Below are 26,513 nucleotides of genomic sequence, written 5' to 3' on the forward strand. Positions count from 1 at the left end.
TTAATTCTTGTTGCAGGACTCTGAGAAGCAGACCAGGTTGCGGACAGCCAAGGTGTAGGAGCCAACAGTGACCCTGGCTCCTGCAGAGAAGTCATTGTCTCTGATTTTGGAGACATCGACTGTTACAGTTATAATTTCTTCCATTCTTTCAAATATTTGAGGTGTAACTTCTGTGTGAAAGGCAAACACCAAGTCAGCTGGAGGCACAAGGCATGCTGGCATACCTGAAATGCAAGAACAGAGGGACAAATCACAAGGATTAATGCAAGTAGGCATTTTTCTCACATGTTTAATACCATTTTGATCTACAGACCCAGAATAAACTGCAGTGAGGACTCCTCACATGGAAAATGATGCTGTGTGCTGGGCCACACTTCAGGAAGACAGTGGGGTCTTCTCTGCCATTGCCTAGGTTTACTTGTAGTCCTGAACTTTTAAAATCAGAACTGGCTTCTTTAAGCTCAGGAACGCCTTCAAAACAGGGTAAGGAAAAGACAACCTCGCTGCAGTGCTGTGCTGTAGACAGGTGCAAAGGGGGAAGTCTGCAGCACTTCATTTCTGAGGGTTCAGGGAAGGACAATTTTCTGGAGACACAATAGCTTCTTAGACAGTAACATTATTCACTGCACAGAGCTGTGCTTATCAGCTTCTAACACCTGTACAGTTCCTAGCAAAGAAGCTTTCAAGGTGTACAGCTCATTTACTTGCCCAAATCCATGTTAGTGTTTTCAATGACTGCAGTTACAGCATCCTCCAAGAAAGAACTGGGATAGCATTAATGACTGGCTAACTTAGTAGGAAAGGCAGGACAGTCAGAAGCAGGGAATAAGGCAGCTTAAGGAAATACCGGGAGATCAGGAATTGTAAAAGAAAAAAGGAAAGAGCTCATCCAGTGTGTCCCTTTGCCTGAAGCAGGATCAATATACCTATACTGTCCCTGAGAGACATTTGTACAGTATATTCTTACGAGCCTGCCAGAAAAGGAAAGTCCACAGCCTCCCCAGCAAGCATTGATTTACTCTACTGTTGATGACCCTTGCCACTTCCCTTTCATGTCTGACTTACATCTTCTTTTGTAAATTATGCAGATTTCTTCTTGCTTTGCACTTCACTTTTCTTCTTCAAGATACCCCTGAGAAGACTGTTATCGCGCCCACTGCTGTTCCTTCCTATCTCCTTTATCTTTAGGTTAAGTGAACTCAAATTATTCAGCCATTCCTTATGTCACTTTTGTTGCTCTTCCCTGGGCTCAGTGCTGTCCGTCTACATTTTGCGTGGTGTGTGGCACCTAACAAGCTGCCGCCGTGCTCCAGGTACACAAAGCTCATTCGTTTCTGTGTCTAATGTGAAACAGTTTGGTCAATGCACTGCAGGGAGCAATCTGGGGCTTTCATCACATTGTGCTGTTGAGACAGATTTGCCTCCTGACTGCCGAAGCAACCAAATCCTTCTATATTGTTGCTGCTGCTATTCATCTTCCTTCACACAATTCCTCCCTGTTAAGAGTGGTGCCTTGTGTTCGTCTCCTTTATATGTCATTTTGTTAATGTCACGTCATTTCTTTAATTTATCAGAATAACTAAGTTTTGATGTACCTTTGGAAGAGGGAACAGAGAGTCAGGTGATGATGGCAGGGAACTGGAAAAGGCTGAGAGGAAGACAGAGTCAGAGGGTGGAAGAAAACAAATCATTAATCTGTATTTCCCTAAGCATCCTGGATACAAAAGATGACAGAAGCAGACAAAGTATATATTTAAAAGACAACAACATTAACAGAGAAAAAGCAAGGCCAACAGCTATATTAAAATTTACAGTAGCAATGAAGAAAGCTCATAGAGGGACCATGAAATAGGAAATAAAGGAAAAGTTTCTAGCCCTTAGAGGAAATATTTATTAAATTAAAAAATGGTGAGATGACAGACACGGAGTATAATGATTGATCCCCCCTAGACAACTGCTGCTATTGAGCTGTGCCTTCCACAGACTGGCTGTAGTGGAGCTGTCAGGAGCTGGTGAAACCCAGGTACCAGTTTAGACAAAAGCGGGATTTAGCTAGTGGGATTTAGCATGTTCAGCTTTGCTTAAAACATGTTACAATGTGAATAAATAAACTCTAAGTAATCCTAAGTAATACTCAGTTTTCCAGCAAGCTGACCAAAAAAGGAAGACAAAATGGTGTTACTCAATAACACTTGAGACAGCAGGAATTAAAACGGACTGCAAAAATGTTACAGAAGGATTTCATGATAGTGGATGACTGAATGATCCCATGTGAAATGAAATTCTTTGCAGGTAAAAGTGGTGCACATGGTAAACACAGCCCAGTCTTAACTTTGTGTTTATAATGAGCAGTCCTGAATGAGTTCTGAATAGCTTGGTCCTGTTCAGGGAAAAAAATGTTGGAGTTATAACAGTCCTATAAAAAACCATTAACTCAGTGCTTGGTATTGATCCACAAGTTAAAATGAATGTTAGGAATTCCCAGGGAAAGAACAGGTTAATACACCAGCGAACATATCCATGGTGCCTTCTTACTGTGCATAATGTGTGCAGTCCTTCCCACTAATAATGAAAATATATATAATACAACTATAGGAGGCATAGAGAAAGTCTATTATGGGGAAAGAATGGTTTCCATATAAAGAATAATTAACTAGAGTAGGATTCTGCATCTGGAAAATAGAAGCGCAAAGAAAGAGATGACAGAGATCTGTCAATAAGCAATGACACAGGGAAAACTGAATAGGCAATAACTATTTGCTCACTCTCATAATGCGAGAACTAGAGAGTATCAAATAAAAGATGAGATAAACACGTACAATAGAAACTACTTCATTTCTATTTCATATTTCATTATGCATGTAATGCATACATGCTATTTCATAAAGCGTGTAATTAAGCGATGAAGCTCATTGCTTTAGGCTTTTGTGAACACCAAAGGTTTTCCTATTTCAAATAGTACTTAAATTCAGAGCAAAAAAAAAGAATCCATTAAGGATTATTAATCACAAAACTGCTATATACAAAAATGGCATGTTGAAAATTAAAGATGTGATTTTGCAATAACTCTAGCATGAATTTTCTGACAGGGATAGCCTGTGAACAAAATAATTTTATTTGTGTGCACAGGTTTCTGTACAACGGAAGATAAAATTATATTTTTATTTAAACAGCTTCCTGAATGGAATTCAGTCTTCCATCAAAACAGAAGAGTTTCAATGTTAACAAGACTGTTATGAATTACCTGACTATTCTGAGATTTTAAAAATCCAGCCGGGATCACAAATCCCCCTGCCTTCCAACTTTAAACTCTCATGGGGGAAATATCCTGACCATAGAGAAAGCAAAGAGGTAGCTTTGCTCAGGTAATTTACTTCTTGTCAAAATTAGACCAGCTGCCATAAGGCAGCCAGGTGTCATCGATTCTGGAAGAGAGGGAAAACCATTAGCACTGCAAGTAAAGTAACGCTGGCAACAGCTCTGAAGGCAGAAGCAAAAGTTCTATTTCTACCTGTGGAAATAATCGTCCAGACTTTCTTCTCTGCCAAGGAGGGGGAAAAGTCAAGTGTTAAAAGTCACTGGTTTTCATCCTCCACTGTGACGAGGTTGTGCTGTGCTGGCTGGAGTCTCCAAGAGACTCTTCTATTCCAGCTGACACCATTTTGGCACTCATACTCTAGATTGCAGGGTAGTGACTGAAATGAAACCTTTTTTCTCACCTTATGATTTGCATTGCTCATTGATTTCTTCAAAGAGTCAGCTTAAAGGGATATAATTACACATAAAACCATCAATCCAGTTACATCCAGTTGGTGGCCGGTCACAAGTGGTGTCCCCCAGGGCTCTGTGTTGGGGCCAGTTCTGTTTAATATCTTTATCAATGATCTGGATGAGGGGATCGAGTGCACCCTCAGTAAGTTTGCAGATGACACCAAGTTGTGCGGGAGTGTTGATCTGCTCGAGGGTAGGAAGGCTCTGCAGAGGGACCTGGACAGGCTGGATCAATGGGCTGAGGCCAACTGTATGAGGTTCAACCAGGCCAAATGCCGGGTCCTGCACTTGGGCCACAACAACCCCATGCAACGCTACAGGCTTGGGGAAGAGTGGCTGGAAAGCTGCCTGGTAGAAAAGGACCTGGGGGTGTTGGTCAACAGCCAGCTGAGTATGAGCCAGCAGTGTGCCCAGGTGGCCAAGAAGGCCAATGGCATCCTGGCTTGTATCAGACATAGTGTGGCCAGCAGGACTAGGGAAGTGGTCGTGCCACTGTACTGGGCACTGGTGAGGCCGCACCTCGAATCCTGTGTTCAGTTTTGGGCCCCTCACTAGAAGACAGACATTGAGGTGCTGGAGAGTGTCCAGAGAAGGGCAATGAAGCTGGTGAAGGGTCTGGAGCACAAGGCTTATGAGGAGCGTCTGAGGGAACTGGGTTTGTTTAGCCTGGAGAAAAGGAGGCTGAGGGGAGACCTTCCCGCTCTCTACAACTCCCTGAAAGGAGGTTGTAGCCAGGTGGGGGTCAGTCTCTTCTCCCAAGTAACAGGCGATAGGACAAGAGGAAATTGCCTCAAGTTGCGCCAGAGGAGGTTTAGATTGGTTGTTAGGAAACATTTCTTCACCAAAAGGCTTGTCAAGCATTGGAAGCGGCTGCCCAGGGAAGTGGTTGAGGCACCACCCCTGGAGGTCTTTCAAAGACCTGTCCTTGTGGTGCTTAGGGACATGGTTTAGTGGTGGACTTGGCAGTGTTAGGTTTACAGTTGGACTTGATGATCTTAAAGGTCTTTTCCAACCTATACAATTCTGTGATTCTGTGATTCTGTGATGAAGTACATACATATATCTGTAAAAACTGGGTTTTGAAGGAGAGAATCAGAGACTAGAAGAAACTGAAATGGAATATTATTACAATATATTCCATGGCTATTACCTAGAAGTGATTTGGTAAGAGAGACCAAGTATAGTCTCTTGGGAAGAGGCTATATCACAGGAGACTTTGCTAGCATAATTAAGAAGAAAGAAGCCAATATTCTTAGGTACACAGAAAAGAAAGGGACTACCAAAGAAAGTGGTCTTTCAAGGATTTATGGAAAGAAAGAAAACAAGAAGAGTATGGCTAAAAATCACAGGGGACACAAAGAACTGAGAATTATGCAAGCAAGCTGAGTTACAGATATAACTTTGCTCTCAAACCCCAAATCAAGGATGGTTGATGTTGCTGTTGCAGATGATCATAAGGAGAATATTACGTCTTTGAAGGCAACTGGGTCAGATGGGCTAAACCACAAATTAAATGAACTTCATCCATGTACACACTGTCTGAAAAGGTGGCATTGCAAGAACAAAACACATTTAGTTACTTACCTCATTAAAATACTGACCATTGAATCTGCAATGAAGACATAAATACACAGATCAACATATGTTACAGGGAATTGTAGAACTTACATATTCAAGAGTGGTGATGGCAAGGACCCAACCATCTTCTATTGCCTTCAGAATGTAAAAAATTTTTATTAAATGTTGGGGCCTTGAATATGTGGAACGTATATGAGAGGATCTAGGCAAGGAAAAGGGAAAGAAGAAGAACAAAGACGCCTTAGTTTAAGGAAGTCTGCGGCTGCAAGCAAAATGTTGCAGTTTGCTTGTTGCAGTTTGTTTTATCGGCCTATGAGAGTTACTTTTAACCAATCACAATGTGCATGGCAGTCGCGTGCTAGGAGCGTGAAAGTCGCTTTTAACCAATCGCAATGTGCATGGCAGTCGCGTGCTAGAAGCTTATAACCAATCACAATTTGCACGTACTCAGTGTGTCGCGTGGACTTGTTTGGAAACAGATATAAGCAAAGGGAAGAATGATAATAAAGGAGCTTGATTCCACATCATATTGGTGTGCTGTTCTTCTCCGTTCACCCCCTGGGCCGCAACAATTAAAGGTATGAGCTTGGACTTCCCACTAAACTCTTCAAGATGAGATTTACCTTGGCTGTTCTGTGTAAATATCAGATCTGCCAGTGAGATGCAGTATAGAAGGTCCACTCGGACATGGTTTATTTGATTGCAGTGAAAGCTGTGCTTGTGCCAAAGACGGCAGAACGCTTAGAAAAAGGTTGGAAATGAAAGCAGCTGCCAGAATGCAGTTCAGTCTCCTCTTCTTCACTCCCTTGAGTTTATTACTAACCAGGTTTGGACATACCCATTTTTATTACTACTTCTTGCAATTTTGGGATACATGTGCAAAGACATCTATTTTAAACAACATTTAAAAAATCATTCTTTTTGATATCTTGCTTGTGCATGGTTTTAAAAGAATGACTTCTCAAACAAAAATTGCAAGAGTGCCTTAGTATCTGAAAATGAAATAAAACCAAGAAAAAAAGAGTAGCAGAAGTGAAAACAGAAATAAAGATAATGTGTAAAATGAGGAAACTCTCCTGGATGGTTTGTAAACGCAAATTTTGAAAAGAATCTATCATCTCTAAGAATATCAGCTGAGTGAAATATACAGGGCAGAAGGAAAAGGGGATTGCCTAGGGAGGCAGAACACTTGACTTCTAAAATTCGTAAATTGTTATCTCACAATAAAAAGGTAATGTGCATAAATGTATAGCTTTGTATTAACTAGCACAAGCCAAAATTTTAATCTAGGACTGGAGCAGGAAAAGGCCGTTATGTCTTAAGCCATAAAAAGATTGAGTGAAAGCAAAAGCCCCTGGCATTCAATGACACTTTTCTATCACATGCAAGTCCACTTCACTCCTCATACTGAGAAGTTACATGTGCCACAAAAGTCCATGCATATCAGTGTATCACAGTACAAGAAAGACTATACTGGGACACCTATTGGTTTTTCTGTATCGTTTGGAGAAAATGAGCATTTTATGCTGTATTGTGTTTTGTGAGTGTGTTCTCAAAAATCGTGCTAGAGTGAGTCAGTCAGTACAAACCAGCCACAGGATAATCACAAGTAGTGCTGTGGTTACCTTCACAGCAAGCATGAAGGACTCAGGAAATTCAGAGCTTAAAGCATGAACAGTATTAGATATATGTACAACTCACGGATGTAATGATGTCTTGTGACCTGGTCAGAAACACCATGACAATTTTTTTTTTTTTTGCTTTAAAATGGTGTGGTACATTGTTCTTTTATCTGCATGAATGTCTTCCCAGGCTTCTTATCACAAATTCTTTTTTCTGCTGAAGTAATGAGGTAACCAACACAGAAGACAGCACTGGGCTGCTTGACACTGCTCCCACAGGAGAAGTGCAGTAAAGATCAAGAACCACAAGCTTAGTAATGTATGACACAAATTATGAAATAAATTTCTGGGCCAGCTTTTATTGGACAGTTTAGTCAGAGAAAATTAGCTGGAAAACCCTTTCCTGCTTCAATCCAGGTTTCATTTTTAGTTTAAAAATATGACATCCTGTAAAATTCTTCAGAATCTGATGAACCGGGTTAGTTTTAAAAAGGAAGTTTTCCATATGTATAATGAAAATTTGGGCATTTTGAGAAGGGAGGGTGAAGTGCACTGATCCTGTTTATCTACAGTTCTTTTTGGCCTTCTTTCCAATGAAAATAAGGTTCATATTGTTACAGTGTCTGTCTGTCTATCTTGCCACAGTAGAATTGTGAAGATGGCCAATTTCAACTAAATGTGACAGACAGGTAGACGTCTCAAAGTTGTGAAGTTCCTGCAGACTTTACAAAGATGACCAGCAGAACAGAAGCTAGAGACAAATTTAATGCCCTCTTGAGAGGAAGAGCACAGTGTGAGCTCAGCTGCAACCCGTGCTGTCCAGGAGACACATGGCATATACCCAGCCATGGCAATGGACAATTATATGCATCCATTTCATTTTAGAGAATCCTTAGGTTTTACAGTGCAATCATCGCCAAGAAAGTCCAAGTGCTTCTATGCTAGACATGTTAAGACATGTGAAACAAGAATCAATGGCATGCTTCACAAAGATAGGAGCAGAGGGATCGAACGACTTAACTTCAGCTCTGGCACAGAATTAATACTTCTCCAAGTACTTTGTTGAGTTTTTATTTGGTTGGTTTTGGTTTTTGTGAAAGTTAAAATAGATGCAAATTTCTTATTATAAATGATCAGCCATTTTTTTGAGTTATTTTCTTTGACTGTGGTAAAGCAAAGAGGAGGGTTTGAAAGAACAAGAACTGGTAGAACCATAAATTAAATGGATTTCAGTGTTCAACTGTGCTGTGAAAGAGGGAGGAGAGAGAAGAGGAAAGGATGCTGAGCATTCGCTTATGGGCAGAAGCAGGACAGCTGGGGTGATGGCAGAGAGCAGAAGGGGAGAACCCCACTTTCCAGCCTTTTCCTTCTTACCCTCCCAGCCTGGCCAAGGATGCAACTGTTTTCAATTCGAGTATTAAATCTTCTTTTTTTTTTTTCTCCACCCCATCTCCTTTAGAAAAGACCTCTTGAACAGTAGAATGGATAGTGTACTGTTTCCTTATTCCCCCATACTCATCTCACAGTTTCTTATAGCTTAATAAAAGAAACAGTAACCAGTCCTTTATGAATACCCAGATCCAATTCTTCTCTTACAGAAATAACATGAAAAAGAATCTCTTCTATGAAGTTAATGTTACACTCCTTTTGTAAAATAGGTCCAGTAACTTATTTTTAAGAGGAGTTTAGATCAGCAAGAAACCCATTATTATAGACATATGACATATCTAAGGTATTTCTACTGGCAATTCTAATATAGTTAAAATATTTTTTGTTTTGGAGCACAGTTTTAAAACCATTCTTCCATGTCATATTGGGTACAGCACAATTCCAAATTAAAGAACGGAATGCGAGAAGTAGTTGGTAATTTTAATGATATCAGAATGGACCCCTTATTTTCCTGAGATTTTTAGCTTTATCTATAAAAAGATGCTGATATTCTGTGTTGGACATATTGTAATTAAGAAGCTATAAAGAGCTATGGCACATGCTCATTTCTAGCTGTTAATTTATTAAAATCATTTTCTGAATCTTCATGAAATGTGCAACCTTTGAGCAGTCGTCATGTTTTTCATTTTTATGACGACTTGAAGTTACATAACTCAAATGCAACAAATGTGTTCTCTCTTTACAAATCTATTCTGTTTTTCTGTATCAGAATTCCATTATAGCCCAGCTCCTCACAAGGATTCTTGGAAGATAAAGAAAACTCTTTTTTCTTGCACTCGTACCCTCACATTTCCCAGATTCTTGCACCTCTGAGGGACAATTCCATTTTGTGAGGCATGAATGATGCTGTAAATTGTAAAGGGGATATATATGTGCTATCTCATAAAGATAACAAATTTAATTTTTACTTTGCAGTTCTCTTTCATCTGAAATAAATTGTTCTATGGATGCTTTTTGTGCAGAACATTTTAGTAAGGAAGTATATATGCGTTATAGCAGAGCCATCGAGATAAATGAAAATTCTGCAATGTAGCTTAATAACAACAGAAAAAATAAATAATGAAGTTCACGGCACCTTGCAAATCGGTTAGCACCAATAAAGAGCCCAGATGAACTCAACACGGTGGTAGAATGCAGCTTCTCAATAGCCTCATCTGTGCAGTACAGAGGCTACATATTAACATCAGACCTCAAGTACATTTTCAGGTTTCTGAAAGCAATGGAGATCTTTTAATTCTCTGAGGCATGAGAGACAGGTACTGTGATTTTGAAACAAGTATCTTTCTAGTGATCTTGCTCTCTGAACCATTGAAGAGAAACAGACATCTTTCTGGAGTGCAGTGTCCTTCCAGAGTAAAATAATGAACCGCTTCTGTCTGTCTTCAGGTTACTGTGAGCCTTTTCGGGTGAGCACATTCCTTTTCCCCTTCCCAGACACCTGAGAAGCAAAGCAAACTAAAACATCTCCTATGGAGACAGGAATTTATTTCCTCAGTTATTTTTCCCCATCTTCTGCATGCTCTTTGTATTTAAGATAGCAAGTATTTTGTTGAGGAAAACTCTTCCCAATTCATATGCTTGATTGAGCCCACAGACTTAATGAGTGCTCTGGTAGGACCCTGTGACGGAAATAGATGGAAATAAAACGTCTCTCATCACTGTGGAGTGTTGTAGTCAGAACGCACAACCCACTTTCCCCTCTTAAGGATGCAGGAGAAAAGGAAAAATGAAAAAGCTAAGGATATGGAAAGTGGAGAATCCATGAACTCCATCTGCAATTAATCTGATATAGTCTGACATACTCTCTCTAAATCTCTCTCTGAAGGACCTGAAATCCCTGCTTTCTGGCCTCCCACTGACCAAGAGTCTTTCTGCATTCACCATCATTTTTCATAGCAGATACTGCTAAAAATAACTTCTCATCTAGCAGTTTTCAAAAGAGCCATCAGCAGATCATGATTTCAGCAAACATTGCTAATGCATTCTTAAGGGACAATGAATAGCAGAAAATTGCATGGGAAAGCCATTTCATCTCTTCATGGTACTGGTGATTTTCTTCTTACAACATGGTATCTGTGGTTGGTATTCACACCTCGGGAAGGGTATGAAAGCCAGAAAGAATTCAGGAAAAAGCTACGAAGCATAATTTACCATTTGATTGCAAAAACCCAAAACCCATTCTCAGGAAACTCAATTCAAGAAAAAGTTAGGAATGATTTGCACGACTTTTTCCAGAACAAGATCTGCTCCTTCCCGCTAAGCACCTACTGAATGTTCTGATACCTGCTCTGCAGTTCAGTTTGTATTCACTTAAATCTTGGAAACAGCATGGAGCTGAGAGAAACCAAAACGCAACTCTGTGCTTTAAAAGGCTAGCTGGGAAGAGACAGCAGGCGAGTAGAGAAAGCATCAGGCTTTCCGTCCCCCTTAGAGAGGGTTCTGTCAGAAAATGGACAGGACAGAGGTTTATGTGACTTGTCACTTGCAAATAGAGAAGGAGAAAAGTAATGAAAAGGTCAGCTTGAAGAAGGGGCAAGGTTGGAGAAGAGATCCCCTCCTTCCACTTGGTATTGTAAGGATGAATTAGGATCCATCTAGGGCTAGTTGGTGTAATGATGTTACTATTTTCCCTTCTTGCTTGTTTCTTTCAAATACAGATTCTACTTTCACCCACAGCCCCCACTGTCTTCAGCTGGGCTGAAGGGCTTCACATTTTTGAAAACTGTGCCCTTAAATTTCTGGTTACTTCAGTTTTCTTTCTCCTTTGTGAAAACACTTGTTCTTAAAGGAGTATATTTTCTATCAGCCTGCAACAATCCTCTTGAGTACCAGGGAGGAGTGAAAGAAGTAGCCTCTGTGGTGACATGGTCTGCAGACGTCTCTTCTGTTTCAAAGCTAGAGATAAACACAGGACACAGTCAGGGTGTGTGGTGATAAAACATTCACAGGTAGCTCCTCCTAAATGAGAAGGGAAGTGAATTTCTAGAGAAAATTGCTCAAGCCTGTTGACAGAATTGGATGCCTAATTATAACAGAAATACAAACAGGCTGAAATTACAATTTAATAGGCTGAAAAAAAGAATAAATTTTCAGCTGGCATCGTGTTCTTCCCAGCTCCCTCCCCTCCCCATTAAAAGATGCCATTTAAGAGAACTGCAACCTCTTTATATACAGAACAAGAAAATAGATATTTTCTCTTAGTATTGGAACAATGTTCACTTTCCTGAGTGCTTGCAGTCACTTCTCTTGAAAAACTAAGTCTTAAAAACTGATCTATATATAGTTAAAAAAAAAGTGAGTGAAGGTTGGAAATGCTTTGGCACAGTGCATGGAAGGGCAGAAGAATGTATACATAGTTCTCAAGAAAATACAGACTTTAGTGAGAATAAGTTGATTGTTACAAGTCAATGATACTGCTATTATCAGCCACGATGCAAGGTAACGTATATGTGAACTGCTGCTAGAGAAAACTCAGAACAGGGTGACGGCAAATAAGAGATGGTGTTTCCAAATGTTAGAAAACGGAAACAAGAACTCTCAACCAGCTGGTCTAGCTATTTTCCTCCAAGAGCAGGACGAAAGGATTTCAAAAGCTTTGATTTTGCTCGTTATTATCACCGTTTCTTTCTAATCCAGTAATTCAGATTCTTCCCCAGGCTCATGCTAAAGCTGCCCTAACAAGAAGGAGTCTTCATGTTTCATACTGCCTTCGTGTTTCCTTTGCTGACCTGAGCACTGGCCTCGCAGTCCTTTTGCAGCACTTTTCAGGTGTGTGTCCTACTGGGCCGTTCCCTAGAGAACGTCTGCTTTGAAAGTGAGCCCTTTGCACTTGGATTCAGTTTCAGAACCAACCAGTGCCTTTGGCAGGAGGAGTCACAAAACGGGCTGCCATCAGTGACTGACTTCCTCAGTTTTGATTTCTCTTTTCTCATTATATTTAAGCCTTCGTGTAACGAAACCGTAGCATTTTAATATTAAAATATATTATGGCACTTGGAAATTTTCAGAAGGGCACAATGTATAGTTTTGGGTGACTACAAAGGTATGTTTAAAACACAAAAATAATACAAGGCATAGAATTGATTTTGTACAATAATTTTAGACTTGTTTTAAAACATAACATGGCATGCTGTCGATTTCTAATATTGCAGTCCAATTCCACTCTTTATCTTTGCTAATCAAGCAGACTTTTAACCAATCAAACAAAAAACTTGTTGAAAACACCCAATAAGGAGAGTGCTCTGAAAGCAAATCTTATTCATCATTAACCCCCCAATATTCAAATAATTATGTAATGGACTTACACAGGTCTTTGGCTCTGAAAGCAGAGTCTGCTATACTTTGCCTTGAGCTCTTCTGATGGGTAGTTGTCCTCACCTTTTCAGAAGACAGTAACAAAATTCGTTAGTTTTGTGGGATTTAGAAGATTTTGACAAAGCTTAGCCTTTTATCCAAGAATAGCTGCAAATCAAGTGACTTCATTAATTTTATACACGTATCACAAACACTATATATAGAGAGATGAATGCTATGGTGGTCTGATTCTGCACCCATCAATAGGAAAAAGTGCAATTAATGTGAATGAAAAAATGAAGGACCTAAATAAACATAAGTTTAGATGAATGTGAGGATTATATTTATACTATATTATTTTATTTATTTATTTCCTTAGTAAGTTGTTCTGACTTTTTAGCTAAAAGCCACTAACAAAGTCTATGAATAACATCACATACGATGTCTTTTTGTGTGGCCTATATTCACAATTTAACACAGTTTGTAGAGGATACAGGCAATCATTAGTCTGTTCTCATTTTCATTTGACAGACAGATTTTATATTTTTATAGTAGCGAAAACGTTAGGTCTTGGACTTCCAAAGCTGAGTGATGAGGCGGAAGTACCTAGATCCCACTGAAGGTCAGCTGGAGTTGATCTTTAATGGGAGCAGGGCACTTGCCAATATTTCACTCCAATATAGAGCATTTAGTCCCACAGTCAATTTTTTCTTCTAACTCCCAGCAGTGCAGCAGGATTTCCATATACACATTATAAAATGAATTCTGAATTCAGTTTCCATTGGAAATGTTTCCACTGTATTTAAACAGCCCTGACGATGGCTGATTTTCCTCTCTAGCTGTACGTTTTCTTTGCTGAATATACAACATATGATCAGGACAAAGTCGCTCAAATAATGGCACTGAGGACTTTCTACCCTATTAGATGCCACAGGTCTCAGTGATGTTAGAATCTAAAGGCAATGGAAAACCTTAACTATCTGACGGTGAGGGTGCTCTGCACAAGAAAGTTGGTGTTGTTTGTGCTTTTTAAAAGAACATTTTTATAACCAAATATTTATTTCTCAAAATCAGAGATATTTCTAGGCAAAGAAAAAGCAGCTGTGCTCCATGGCAATGGCAATCTTAGCAGCACATTGTTCAGCATCAAAGCCATATCCATTCCATCAGTTGTTCCTGGCTAAACTCCTTGTGAAACTGATGGCAAACAACAGGCCCTATAGATGTCAGTCACCAAAATAAAGACTCCTGGAATGAAGGAGGATGGGTATAATCCCTGATTTTGCCCAAAGAATGAGGCTGAAGACCTCTGCGAAGGGAGAATGAATATAACCTGCCCAGCAATGCACATCCATGAGTACACCCCAATCTTATCCATCCAGTGCTTCTGCAGCATACTGAAAATTCACAGGGGAATAAAAAATACCCAGCACCTGTGATGTGATAACTTACTCCTGAGGAAACATATGAATGGATTCAGAAACCTCATTACATAGTCAAGTTCAGGCTTGTGGATTCTCCCAAAATGAACCAAATACTGTTCCAGAGGAGTGCTTGCGAGCTCTTCCAGTTCATTTCTGCCATAGGACTTTCCTAGTGAAATTGCAAGCAGTGCATAGCCTTGGCACCTAGCTTGCAGGGAATTTTTTTTTAAATGTTCCTTTGCTCCATTGACTCATTTTTCCAGCAGATATAATGATGATAACTTTGGGTGGCCTTGGATTGGGAGCCCCTAAGAAAATGTTAGCAATTGTCCATTGTACGGCATAGCTGACGGCAGCCTCTTCATTCAGTTGTTGAAGAGATTCTTTAATATATCTTCTCATTTGGTCTTTACTGTGGTAGGTAACAAAGTCAAATTCTTTCTTTAATGGCTTCTTCCCTCTGCCTGCTTTGAAATCTGATAGTGCATGGCTCACCACAGCTATTCTATCCCCTACAACAGATGTTTTTGGATCCAAGAAAATGTTGAATGCAGTGACTGCTTTGCTCAAGTCAAAGCCACTCATGAAGTCTTTGACTTGCTCAAATTCAGCACCACTCATTTTCTGTGAACTATCCAGAATGAATGCAGCATCCACATATGCCCTCGGTAAACAGGGCCTGGGATGTTCACAAAAAGCATCTGGTTTACATTTGTCTGCAAAAGAAAGTACAATTAATTAGCATTTTTTTAGACAAATCAAAAAGCAAATATGTAACAATGAATGTGGTCACAGATGTAAAGTGTCAGAATGGCCAATTTAAAAAAAAAAAGGACACCCCACCCCCCCCCCCCCAAACCACTAGAAAGACCACAATGCATGTTAGGAAAATAAAGGCTGACTCAAAACATGTAAATATGCACCAGGTTCTGCAAGACAATTGGTGCTCTATTTCCTATTGAAATAAAAAAAGATCACAGGAATAGAGTTAATTACATTATAATTGTTTATTTTTGGACAGGTTTAAAAAAAAGCGAGATTTAGAAAAAATGTGAAACCAGTCCTTACTTCCCATTAAAATCAATAAAACCCAAAAACTCTCCTGTTTCCTTCAGTATGTATTTGATAAGGTATTTAATTTTTTGTTATGACAGAGATCACTACACATACCAACCGTAGCAACTTTTTATTGTTTGGACAACATGGCAGAATGTATTTATGTGGCTATTTAAATAGAAGGTTTATTCCTAACTGATACAACTGCTGGAAGCTTTTCGAGGAAACTTAAAATATTATGGCACTAAGAGGAGAAATCAATGCTTTTTGAAAGAAAACTTTGGGTCAAGAAAAGAAAATGGCATTTTCAGAATTGCAATTTTTCCCAGTGCTGCAGAAAGCACAAGAGTCAATCTTCACAATGATGTTCTTCACAGGAGAGAGTCTTTGTGATATTGGTGACCTTCACCAAATTGTTGAGGACTCTGGTCAGGAGTCACGGTTGATCAATATTCCAAAAAATTGCAAAATGACTGCAAACAAGACTTTTAAAACATTTGCTAATCTTTCAAACGACTTTCTATGAAAAGTAAATCCAGCTCAGACTCAGAACATACAAGTAGATTGTCCAGATTCCAGCAGAATAACAAGTCTTTCTCCCAAGCTGTTAGGTGTGCTAATAGCTGCTGCACTGCACAGATTCATCATAAAGAAGTCAGGGGACCTCACATGCCATGAACATCAGACCATTAGCTGAGTCACAAAATGAGATATTCCTTGTTAATACTTCATCTGTCTTTCTGCCCACTGTGTGTCCCAGTAGGAATACATAGGGGTACTCTCCAGCTTTACATAGTGATGGAAAGACCAGAAATGATCTTCTGAAGAATAAGGAAAAGGAAGGAGAGAAGGATGTAGGCTCTAGCCCTATTACCTGCCTTCACCAGTCTGGGAAGATACTGGTTTCATAGGAGAAGGCATTGATTATCACTGCTACAGCTTCTTAAAGGTTAGTAAACTTTGTCATGCAAGGTTTTAAAAGCTGAAGGACACTGGTAGCCTTGCTCTGTTACATTTAATCAACACTTGCTTTTAGGATGCAATTCAAGTAAATGCGTTCTTTTCAACCAGGCATTCTGGTCAGACAAGGATTCAAATACTCTGAAAGAAAAGCATGTGCTTATCCTAGGTAGAAGGTCCCAGAAAGATAGGAGTAAGGAAATGGCTCTAGATGTTTAACACCACATTTGATGAAGCTTAAGGTGGACAACATGTTCTTCCAATTTAAGCATTTTTCTTTGAAATGGATTTAGCAGTGATGACAATGCAGGTGATAGGTTGCCAGTAAATAATGTTCACTGGAAACAGATTCTACTTTAGGAATTCAACACATCACTAAGAAACAAGGCCAAGTAATTTTGCTAGGGTTATGTAAGGCCAGAGGAATGCCTCAGCCCTTTTGCTTATCTCACTGCTCTTCACTAAGCAACTCTACATAATACTGTATTTCTCCTTTAATGACACTTCAAAATACTGTATTGGTCTTACCATAGCACAAAGTGCAGAGCTGAAATCTCTGTAACGCTTCATTACATTGTCCACCATGAACATTTAGCACCTGAAACAATCCAGAATCATCCACCTGGAAACAAAAAATAAAGACAGCAGGTAAGTACTATGATTTGCTGTTGATGAAGTGTAAATTTAGTGCACAAACTTGGTCCAGAAGACCCACTGCAGGGAGGGAGGGAGGCGAGACGGGGGGAGGGAGGGATGCACTGCAGGCAATTAGTGCACATATCCCAGTTATGGCAATCTCATATAGACTTGTTCCTAATTAAGCCCTAAAATGAGATAAAACCATTTTTCTAGTGCTATTGTAAAACAAGAAAAAGACTTCATATCTCTCTGTGTCTATGCTAGATCCTCAGTTGACAGATCCCAGTGGAAATTCTGCATTCTCGGAGTGTGATAAATGCATGACATACAAAGATTTTCAAATGTAAAATATTTAACATGGTCAAAATGTCTGGCCAAAGCTTCAGGTAGAAAAATTATCTACAGAAAAAGCGAACTAAGCAATCTGAGTTGATGGCTGTGTCCCAGACATGCAGCAATCCCTTGCGAAGTTGGGACCTATTTAAAATGTTACCAAGGGTTTCTGATACTGGATTTCTTGTCCTCTTTAAAACATTACTTCAACACTTGGATTTGAATATAGCCGTTTCTTAAAATATTTTTACAAGCTACCCATGGACACAAAGGGAAATCAAATAATGTTATTGACAAAAATCTTACACATTTCATAAACATCCATACACATGTTTAGATATATATATTTATACATATGTATTGTTTCCATACATGATTATATATTACTAAACTGTGAATAAACTCTCATAAAGTCTGCTAGTGAAGTCTGGCATGCACATGAAACTGCACAGAGCTTTGACATCCTCCTAAAAAGAAGTTCCTTATCTTACAGACACCCTGGTTCTGCTAGATATCAATATTTATGCACCTCATGGGAAAGAGACCAGAATGCTTTTTATAGCTGTATTTGTCTGAATCCACAAAAGCTCCACGCTTTCTTGTGTCTTTGTGCTGAGGCACAAACCCCTCAATGGGTATGTCTGCCTGGGTTCTCTCACAGCTTAATGAGAAGGACAGTGATAAGCAGTGATAACAAACAATTAGCTTTATCCACATGAATAACATTTCAAGAGCTGTGGTTACTTTGGGGAAGCAACTAATTTCTTTCCTTCCTTCCTTCCTTCCTTCCTTCCTTCCTTCCTTCCTTCCTTCCTTCCTTCCTTCCTTCCTTCCTTCCTTCCTTCCTTCCTTCCTTCCTTCCTTCCTTCCTTCCTTCCTTCCTTCCTTCCTCCTCTCCTCTCCTCTCCTCTCCTCTCCTCTCCTCTCCTCTCCTCTCCTCTCCTCTCCTCTCCTCTCCTCTCCTCTCCTCTCCTCTCCTCTCCTCTCCTCTCCTTCCTTAGTATCCGTCATTACAGCTCACCTTCCAGGAATTACTCCAACAAGTCCTCTCTTCAGAATAAACAAAGGGAGGATTTTTGAGTTCACTATCATAAATACGGGGAATGTAATGACCAGAATATCATCTGTCTGGGCCAAAACTCCTGGGAGGCTTCCAGGTCATTGGGTCCCAGCTTTTTGGATCACTTCCATCCTCGCTTATGAAGTTTGTCTCCAGACAACTGTTGTTTTTCCTTACAGAAAGATCTGAAACGGCAAAACTAGTTCTTTGTTTTTGCCTCTGCCCTACCTGTGTCTGCCCTCTCAGACCACTTGCTCTACTAAATGCAACTTGAAATAAACTTCCTCACATTTACAGGAGGAAGAAGGACAGTAAACTTCCTATCTGCCTGGGATGTGACTCTTCTCACACAGAAGAAGCAGCAGCAGTCATCACTGACACCTTGTGGTGATTTTGCAAGGTGAACAAAGTTTAAATCTGTGCTGGATCCCGGAGTATGTATACCTTAACCAGACTACATAATCTTTTATAGTGACATTTTAAAGTTAATTTTTTAATTCATTGGTTTTAGGAAGAATTGACACCTTTTTGGATGAAGACAATGAATGCTTCAGGAAGTAAGTAAAAGCTAGTGAATCTGAAAGAAGTGGCAGGTCAGATCCTGCTGGGCTTGCTCTCATGAGGAGGCCTGAGGCACATGCACAAGAACAGAGATATTCAGTAAGCTTCAGCTTCTCATCTAGACTCTCATTCAGACTAAATAGAAGAAAGAAATTTTTTACGATGAGGGTGGTGAAACACTGGCACAGATTGCCCAGAGAGGTGGTAGATGCCCCATCCCTGGAAACATTCAAGGTCAGGTTGGACGGGGCTCTGAGCAACCTGACCTAGTTGAAGATGTCCCTGCTCTTGCAGGGGGGATTGGACTAGATGACCTTTAAAGGTCCCTTCCAACCCAAACTATTCTATGATTCTATGATCTGTAAACCTCTAAGCTGAGGATGACACTTGAGGAAAAGGAAGAGGTTTCCATTTCAAAGAACTCATCTGCAATAGAAACCACAGGAATGGGACTAAATAATCCAGTCTAAATGAGAAACACAGCCCCTCTTTGGCGTTTTCCACACGAGTCCCACTGTACCTAATATAGTCTCTTAATAGACTATGCGTGACGTGGAAGTCTTTTTCCCAATAATGTTATTTAATTAGCAAGTCAGAATAAAAAACTAATAGGCTAAAATAATCTTGGACATTGCTCCATGAGTTTCAACTGTATGTTAGGGAAACATAAACTAATCAATTTTAAAACAACAGTTTTACTTTATAAAGTAGGGAAGAAAGGAAGAAATACATCCTTTAAATTAATAAAATCCTTCCTACATAGCTGTATTATAATTTCTGCAAGGTCACGTATGATTTTTGGTGAACATTAACACAATCTAAATCAATAGCTCCATTTTCTTAATGTAAAAATCTTCCATGTCTTGCTCACGATTCTTTTTTCATATATCCTTTCTCTCATTCCTCATCAGACAGAAAAATAATCTCTCAACACAAAATTTATAGTTATTGCACAATCTTTTTTACATTATTCCACAGAAATACACCCTGACTCCATAACATATTATTTAATGCCAAGTATATGTCATTGAATTTGAACCTTTCTGTCTAAAATGAAATTACATTATTTCCTAGGACATTTATAATACACAAATCACATTTCCCTGTAGGACCACTTGGCAGTATTAAATGAAGTGCTACAGTTATGAAATCCTAACATTTTTTCTTTACAGCAAGTGACCAGAGTATAACATCCTTTCAGGAACTAAACAGCAGAATAATAACAATTAATCCATACTTTAGTGAACTTGCAGTATATAGCAATTTATTTTAGAGGATAAAGTCCACCTGCAGTACTTGTACAAAATGCCCTATTAAGAGCAACATGACTCCTAATAATTTTGAGCTTTATTACTTAAAATATAAGAAAAAGGCAGAAACCACCTCAGAACAGGTTTTGAATTTTCATTAGCTGCTCTGTAGGCACCATTGATTCACCTCGTACTTTGCAAAAGAAACAGTTTGTTGGCTCGAGGATTTTGAAGTCAGTGAACAGTGATTAGGGCCATCTATCTTAATAACATAACTCTAATAACTGATTTTGCAACAGGGGATAGGAGAGATTTGCAATGTGGGCCACGACATCCAACTAAGTAGCCAGGCTACTCAGCTGAACTATGTCTTCCAGCTCCAAAGACTTCCTACGCTCACGCCATTTCACAGTTTCTCCTTTGTGAAAATGGTGCATGAATTGTGTCAGATGCACTGCCTCACAATATGTCTTTTCCCAGTGTCCCTTCTCTCCACTGTGCTCCTAAGGCAAGATGGCAGAAGCCCAGTTATCGGCCATTCCTCCATTTTCTTTAGAAAAGTGTCAGACAAAGGGCAATAAGATCACAAGAGGAAGGCACATCAGGTGGCAAAGTGCTACTCACGTTCCTGATAACTTATTTTGTAAAGTGAATGTGCATTCACTCATAGGTAAAAGTAGGACACACGCATCTGCTTATGAGAAGACTGCTCTGCACCAGAACAGACAAGCAAAAGCATTTTACAGTTTTTCTCTTGAAGCAGAAGCTCCACACCATTCCTTCTTCACCCAGTTCCTCACAATAAGGAACCTCATCCAATATGAGGCAGCACAAAGCAAAACAGGACACCTGCCAGGCACACAGCCTTGAGACAGAGTACCCTCATAAAGGTTCTTTCAGAATGATACCTCATACAAATAACTTCCCAGCAGCCCATGAAAGAAGAAAGGAGAAAAGGATTTAGCACTATTCTTGATCATGAACACCTTCACAAGTGATAGAAAGATGATGCTGGACAGATGTCCCTTTGAGATGCTCATCCCTATACATCACTAAAGCTGGTCTGTTTTATACATTTTGTATTTAAGCATCCACCTAAGGGTCTTTAGCAAGACACTACAGTGCTGGTAACCCACGGTTTTAGGAAATTACTCCTTCTACTCTCACAGAGTTCCAAACACATTGACCCATAATGTTCCCACAGACATTTCGGTGGTTTCAGGGCACCTCCATGATAAACACCAAAAAGAGTACACACTGTGAGCTGCCATAGGTATTTCTGCGACAAAACTCCAGCCAACGTCTGCCATATTCTAGAATACTGAAAATCCAATCTACGAACACAGGGCTACTCCTAATTTGTGTCTTCAAGTACGTGATCTCATTTCATTTGTAGAAGTGACTATCAGGACAATTGTTTTACAGTTAGGGAAGGAACGTGGAAGCAAAGTGATAACAGAATAGGCAGAGAAGAATCTTTAGTTGCATTGATCCTAGGTAAGAAAGGGAGATTTACATTAAAAGATAAGCACTCTCTGAGATGAAGCCAGCAACTTCATTTCAATGTTATTTCACAGAAAAACAAATTCCAGCACATGAACCATTTGCCACTGAAAAGAAGAGAGAGCCTCTGAAATACTTTGCCAGGAAAGCACAACATACAGATCTTGGGTGAGATGACCACACTCCTTTGCTACTCACATTGCATTTGTTTCTAGGAAAGAGCATTCCAAAAAGATGATGAAAAGGAGCCTCAGTAAAAGCTCTCAAGTCACACTGGCATAGAAAACAAAGCTTGCTTTTTAATCTGATAAATTGCTTTTAGAATTTCTAGTATCCTTGGCAGCGAAAGTGGATGTCATTTACTAATGTTGCGTTTATCACCTTGATGAAGATGATTTACACCTAGTGACAGGGCCACAAGAAGAAGGCATGGAGCATGCTCCAGGTGCACTGGAAGAATTGTCTTCTTCAGAAATCTCCAGTGTTAAAACATGACATTTTTATCCTCACAGGAGTTGACTCCTGAAGTCCAGACAACAGGAAAACCACAGATAGTTCTTGCTATCTTAACTATTCCTGTGGTTAGTACTTGAAAAAACTTCTCATGCAAACATGGCAATATGAGATATTAGTAGTGTTTTACCTAACATTCAACATTTTATTTATTTGATTTTTTTCTTCCTATTCATTGCTACACATCTTTCATATACATTAAAGCTATAGAAATGCTAGTACAAAGAACAAGAGGGTTTTTTAACACTTCATAATTTATTATGCATTAGAAACATTTTCCATAATTCCACCCTCTTTTGGTAGCTTCTTTGCCAAGTGATAAAACAAGGAATTTGCACCTCACCATTTACTGTACAAGGCTTGCTGGTACAATGAAGGTTTTTCTACTAAACACATTCTGTGAATTTTTACTATTTTAGAGTGAACCATCTAGAGAGCTGAGCACCTGCTGTTTCATGATCTGCTTCATAGGATTATAAGCAGATGGGAATAGTTCCAAAGTGTTAGAGTTGTAACAGATGCTTTAATCAGGAAGTTATTGACCACAAGATCTCTCCTCTATAAAGTTACTCATGTGTTTTATGGTCTGCACATTATCTTTGTTGTGGTCTGCTAAGGTACTCTTATAAAATCTCCAGTATTTCCACACCTTTCATTAGCATCACTAAAGATTAACTGACAGCTACTGGTGTGCAGAATTTGGATCAAAGTTTGACACAGGTGAGTCACTATGCTCAAGAGCATTACATGTGGGATAAGCATGACCTAATACATTTAAGGTTTCTTGTTTTAAACTAACATTACTGGGCATAAAGAAGAAAAGTTTAGTAAATTTCTTACCAGGAAAGCTTGGGAGATTGGGGGTGTGTTTTCAAAAGCAATAATTACTGGAACGACTTCTACTGCACCCATCTCCAGGACAGCTTGGTTAACAGAAGATGCATCTGTGGCTGGTCCATGGCTGAAAACCACAACTATTTTCTTCCTCACATTAGGACCTTGTAGAGTTCTCTTGAAAACATTCTTGGCAATGAATCTCATCGCACCTCCAGTGTCCCATTCACTGGAGGATCTTTGGTAAGAAATATTTTTTAGTGCATTGAGCAGCTTATTCTTGTTATGAAACTCTGAGAAGTGGATCAGGTGGTGGGTAACCAAGTTGTAGGAAACAACAGTGACTCTGGCTCTCACTGGGCAATTGCTGTCTCCGATTCTGGCATCACTCATTATTGCTATCATAATCTTCCTCATTAGTTCAAATGTCTCAGGAGTGAGTGTCCTAGAGGTGTCCAAGGCAAACACCAGTTCTGTTGGATATACTGGGCATTTAAGTTTTCCTAGGAAAAGAAGAACCAAAACCACCCCCAAATTATTTCGTTCCCTTGCATCTCAGACACAGAGAGTAATGCATAATAAAAGCCATACATAAAATGATATAATGCTAAACTACATCCTTGCACTTGATACATGCACAAAGAAAAAGAGGGAGCCAGACAAAAATCTGCCCAACTTACACTGAAGTGAAGCATAGAAGAGTACAAATTGCTTGTCCTTATGAAGAGGTTTTACAAAGATATTTGAAAAATAGTGCTAAATTATAGTCGCACTATTTTACAGATGGAGAAGCTGCAGCACAGAGAGTAGAAGTGGCTTTCCCAGCATCCCCCAAGAAGGACAACAACAAGGCCATGAGAAGAAATGATCTTGAGTTTTGTCCAAATTCTGACAGGCTCCACATTAACCTGCCCTCTGAATCAGTGGGAGGCAAGCCTGCTGCAGTCTGTGCCCCCTTGCTGGGTGTGCCTGCGACGGCAGAACCTACACTACCGGCCTCAGAGCGAGCTTGCAACAGTCTGCATTGGGTTGCATAGAAGTATCCTGTATTTCCAGCACACAGTATTCCCTTTCAAAGCTCCTCTTGGGCACAGAGTGGGCCTACGCTAACTCAGGTACTGCTGTGCGGCTCAGGTACTGATTTGATGCTATTATTACTACATTATTCTTACGAGCACTGTTAAGATTTGATAATGCATGGTGACACTTCTGGAGTAAAACACATTTTATCTTGTAATTACTCCAGCCATGATATTACATCTAAAAGCAGAAGTTGTGTCAAAGAAAATAATCTGCTGCAGCATGAAGAAAAATGTAATTTAAACACCACAGGCTATAGCAGGTAACGTAACTCCAGTAATAGCAAGATCATTTATCTATCACTCATGAAGGGAGGAGATTACTGACTTACTATTCCAGCAAAATTCGGTGTAGGAAAAAAATTCCATTATCATTTCCTATACATAACCAGTATCAGAAACATTTGGGCATGGAACACACCAAGTACTGAGGCACGTTGAGCCATAATGGAAAGAGGATAGTTAGGAAGAAAATAAACAAAGCAAAACAAAGGAGAGCAGTACTGAAATCAGAACAAACAAAGAGGAGAAAGTTTTAAATTAATAGGTGTGATAAATTATTTGGCAGCTCAGTGTAAAGCAGTGGAGGAACTGATGGGAATGAAGTTAAGAACAGAAAAGAAGGTCAGAGAAGGGACAAGGAAGAAAATTAATCTGCAGTGCTGAAGCTGCAAGATAATTAGAATTATGAAGGGTCAGAGAAGGATAACACTAGCTATATCTCTCAGGAACAAGTAGAAAGAAACAACAAAAAAGAATATGCACAGGAACTGAAGACCACCACATAGATAATAGGGGAAAATTACAAAGGAGGAACTCACGCTATTTTGGTATTGCCAACAATACTCTTACCAACGGAGTTAAATTAAATACTGCTGAAACAAAATGATACAAGGCACTAAGAAGGCCTGTGAACTTTTATTGCAAATAGAAATCTGTGATATATAAAAAGAGTTGAAGGAACTGCATCCAGTTTTAAATGCTCTTTTTCAGTTCAGTTTCTCCTACCTACCTTCACATGAACAGTTCACAACATATTGTACCATCCAAATACATGCCAGCACATGCACTGGGTATAGAACAGGGACAAAAATGTCAAGCACCATGTTACTGTGGGGAGAATCTTCAACTGCTTAGTACTATACCTACTCTTCAGGGAATGGAAACCAGGGTCATACATGCAGTAGTGGTCAAGATAATCACCACTATTTGTGTTAAACAAAAAGGTTGATTTTGATTTTGAAACTCATAGCAGTCAAGCATATCCAGGAGAAATTTATCACAAGTAAACAAATCTGAGCTTTTGGGAAGTTTTACAGAACAGCATGGTGAGGGGATAGGATAATGTTGAAAATGTCAAAAAACAGAAGGTAAGTAAATAAGTAAGATAAGTAGATAACATTTCTTTTTGGAGGAAGAAGGAAGCAGATGTGCTAGATGGCTCAGCAGATCTCTTCAGAGAATTTAACTCTCTGCTCTCCACAGACTTCCTAGGCTTAGCATTTCTATGTCATGCTGCTCTACCTGCAGAATGGGAGTAGAACTTATCTAGATGGCAAGAGCACGTATGCATAGTAGGAGAAATGTCTGTGTTACAGTGTGCATACCTTACAGCGTATAGAAACTATGAAGCCCAGTTTGCTTAGGCTCAGTATAGCCAGTCACAGAGATGTGATATTTGAAACTGAGCTAGTGATGGCCAAATAATATCTGATGATTTTAATTAAGAATACCTACCACAGCTCTGCATATTGACATGTTTAGTCTCATTGGGTCATTAGCGGAGAGAGAGAAACTGCAGAGGAAGTATCTGGTGACTAAACACTTGCATTTTAGATAGCCACATTAAAAGGGGATATATTCCACCCTACACATGGATTAACAAACTAAAGCTCCAGTTCAGTAAACACCTGACTCTCGATGTAGGATTTAACCCCTGTGAAAGGAACACAAAACTCGGAATGTTTGGTTGAGTGGAGCCTAATATTACAAAGGCAAAGCAGTTCACAGCTTATGAGATCTCTGCTAGGTCATTTTGACACATGAACACCACTGTTCTGCCTGTCTAGGAACAGTAACATAGGAGTAAGCAGTACTCACCATCCCAGCAAGCTAAAGAAAGAGAGAAAGAAAGTTTAATTGAAAAATTTTGCATCTGAAGAGTTCTAAAAATAAAAGCTGAAATCACTGGTGGAACATCCACTGAATTTAGTTTCCATAGTTCTACAGATTTTAAGACTTTCAGTGACTTACGATGCATGCATTATTCTCTTCCGCTGCTATGTATGCTTGCAAAACTCTTTGGCTTTACTGGAGAATGGAGTAAAAGGACAAGAAGGACCTGGCCCTGCTCTAGACCAAATATTTTCATTGAGGGGTTTCCACCAGAGTTTAGAGATATAAATATACCATTAGTTGTAGAAACTCCCACTATTTGGCACGGTCACTTTCTAAGGAATTAGGGTAGACAGACTAGGAAAAATAATGCAAACTTACTTCATGGTAACTGGAACCACTGGATACCAAGACACTTAACATTTCTAAGGAATTACATTACAGTAACTTTGGCAAAAGAAATTATTCTAAGC

At 39.5% G+C, this 26,513-nt stretch overlaps 1 protein-coding gene across 1 annotated transcript; it reads right to left on the bottom strand.

Moving 5' to 3' along the window:
• On the bottom strand, positions 1-26,426 carry LOC140647250 (collagen alpha-6(VI) chain-like). Its single transcript, XM_072851610.1, is given in 8 exon segments — positions 1-224; positions 14,166-14,376; positions 14,378-14,853; positions 16,682-16,775; positions 22,853-23,349; positions 25,075-25,130; positions 26,026-26,037; positions 26,422-26,426. Coding segments are annotated over 8 exon segments (1,575 nt in total).
• Between the last annotated feature and the right edge of the window lie 87 nt (positions 26,427-26,513).

This window comes from Ciconia boyciana, chromosome 2 (assembly GCF_034638445.1).
Source record: "Ciconia boyciana chromosome 2, ASM3463844v1, whole genome shotgun sequence".
Taxonomy (NCBI): Eukaryota; Metazoa; Chordata; class Aves; order Ciconiiformes; family Ciconiidae; genus Ciconia; species Ciconia boyciana.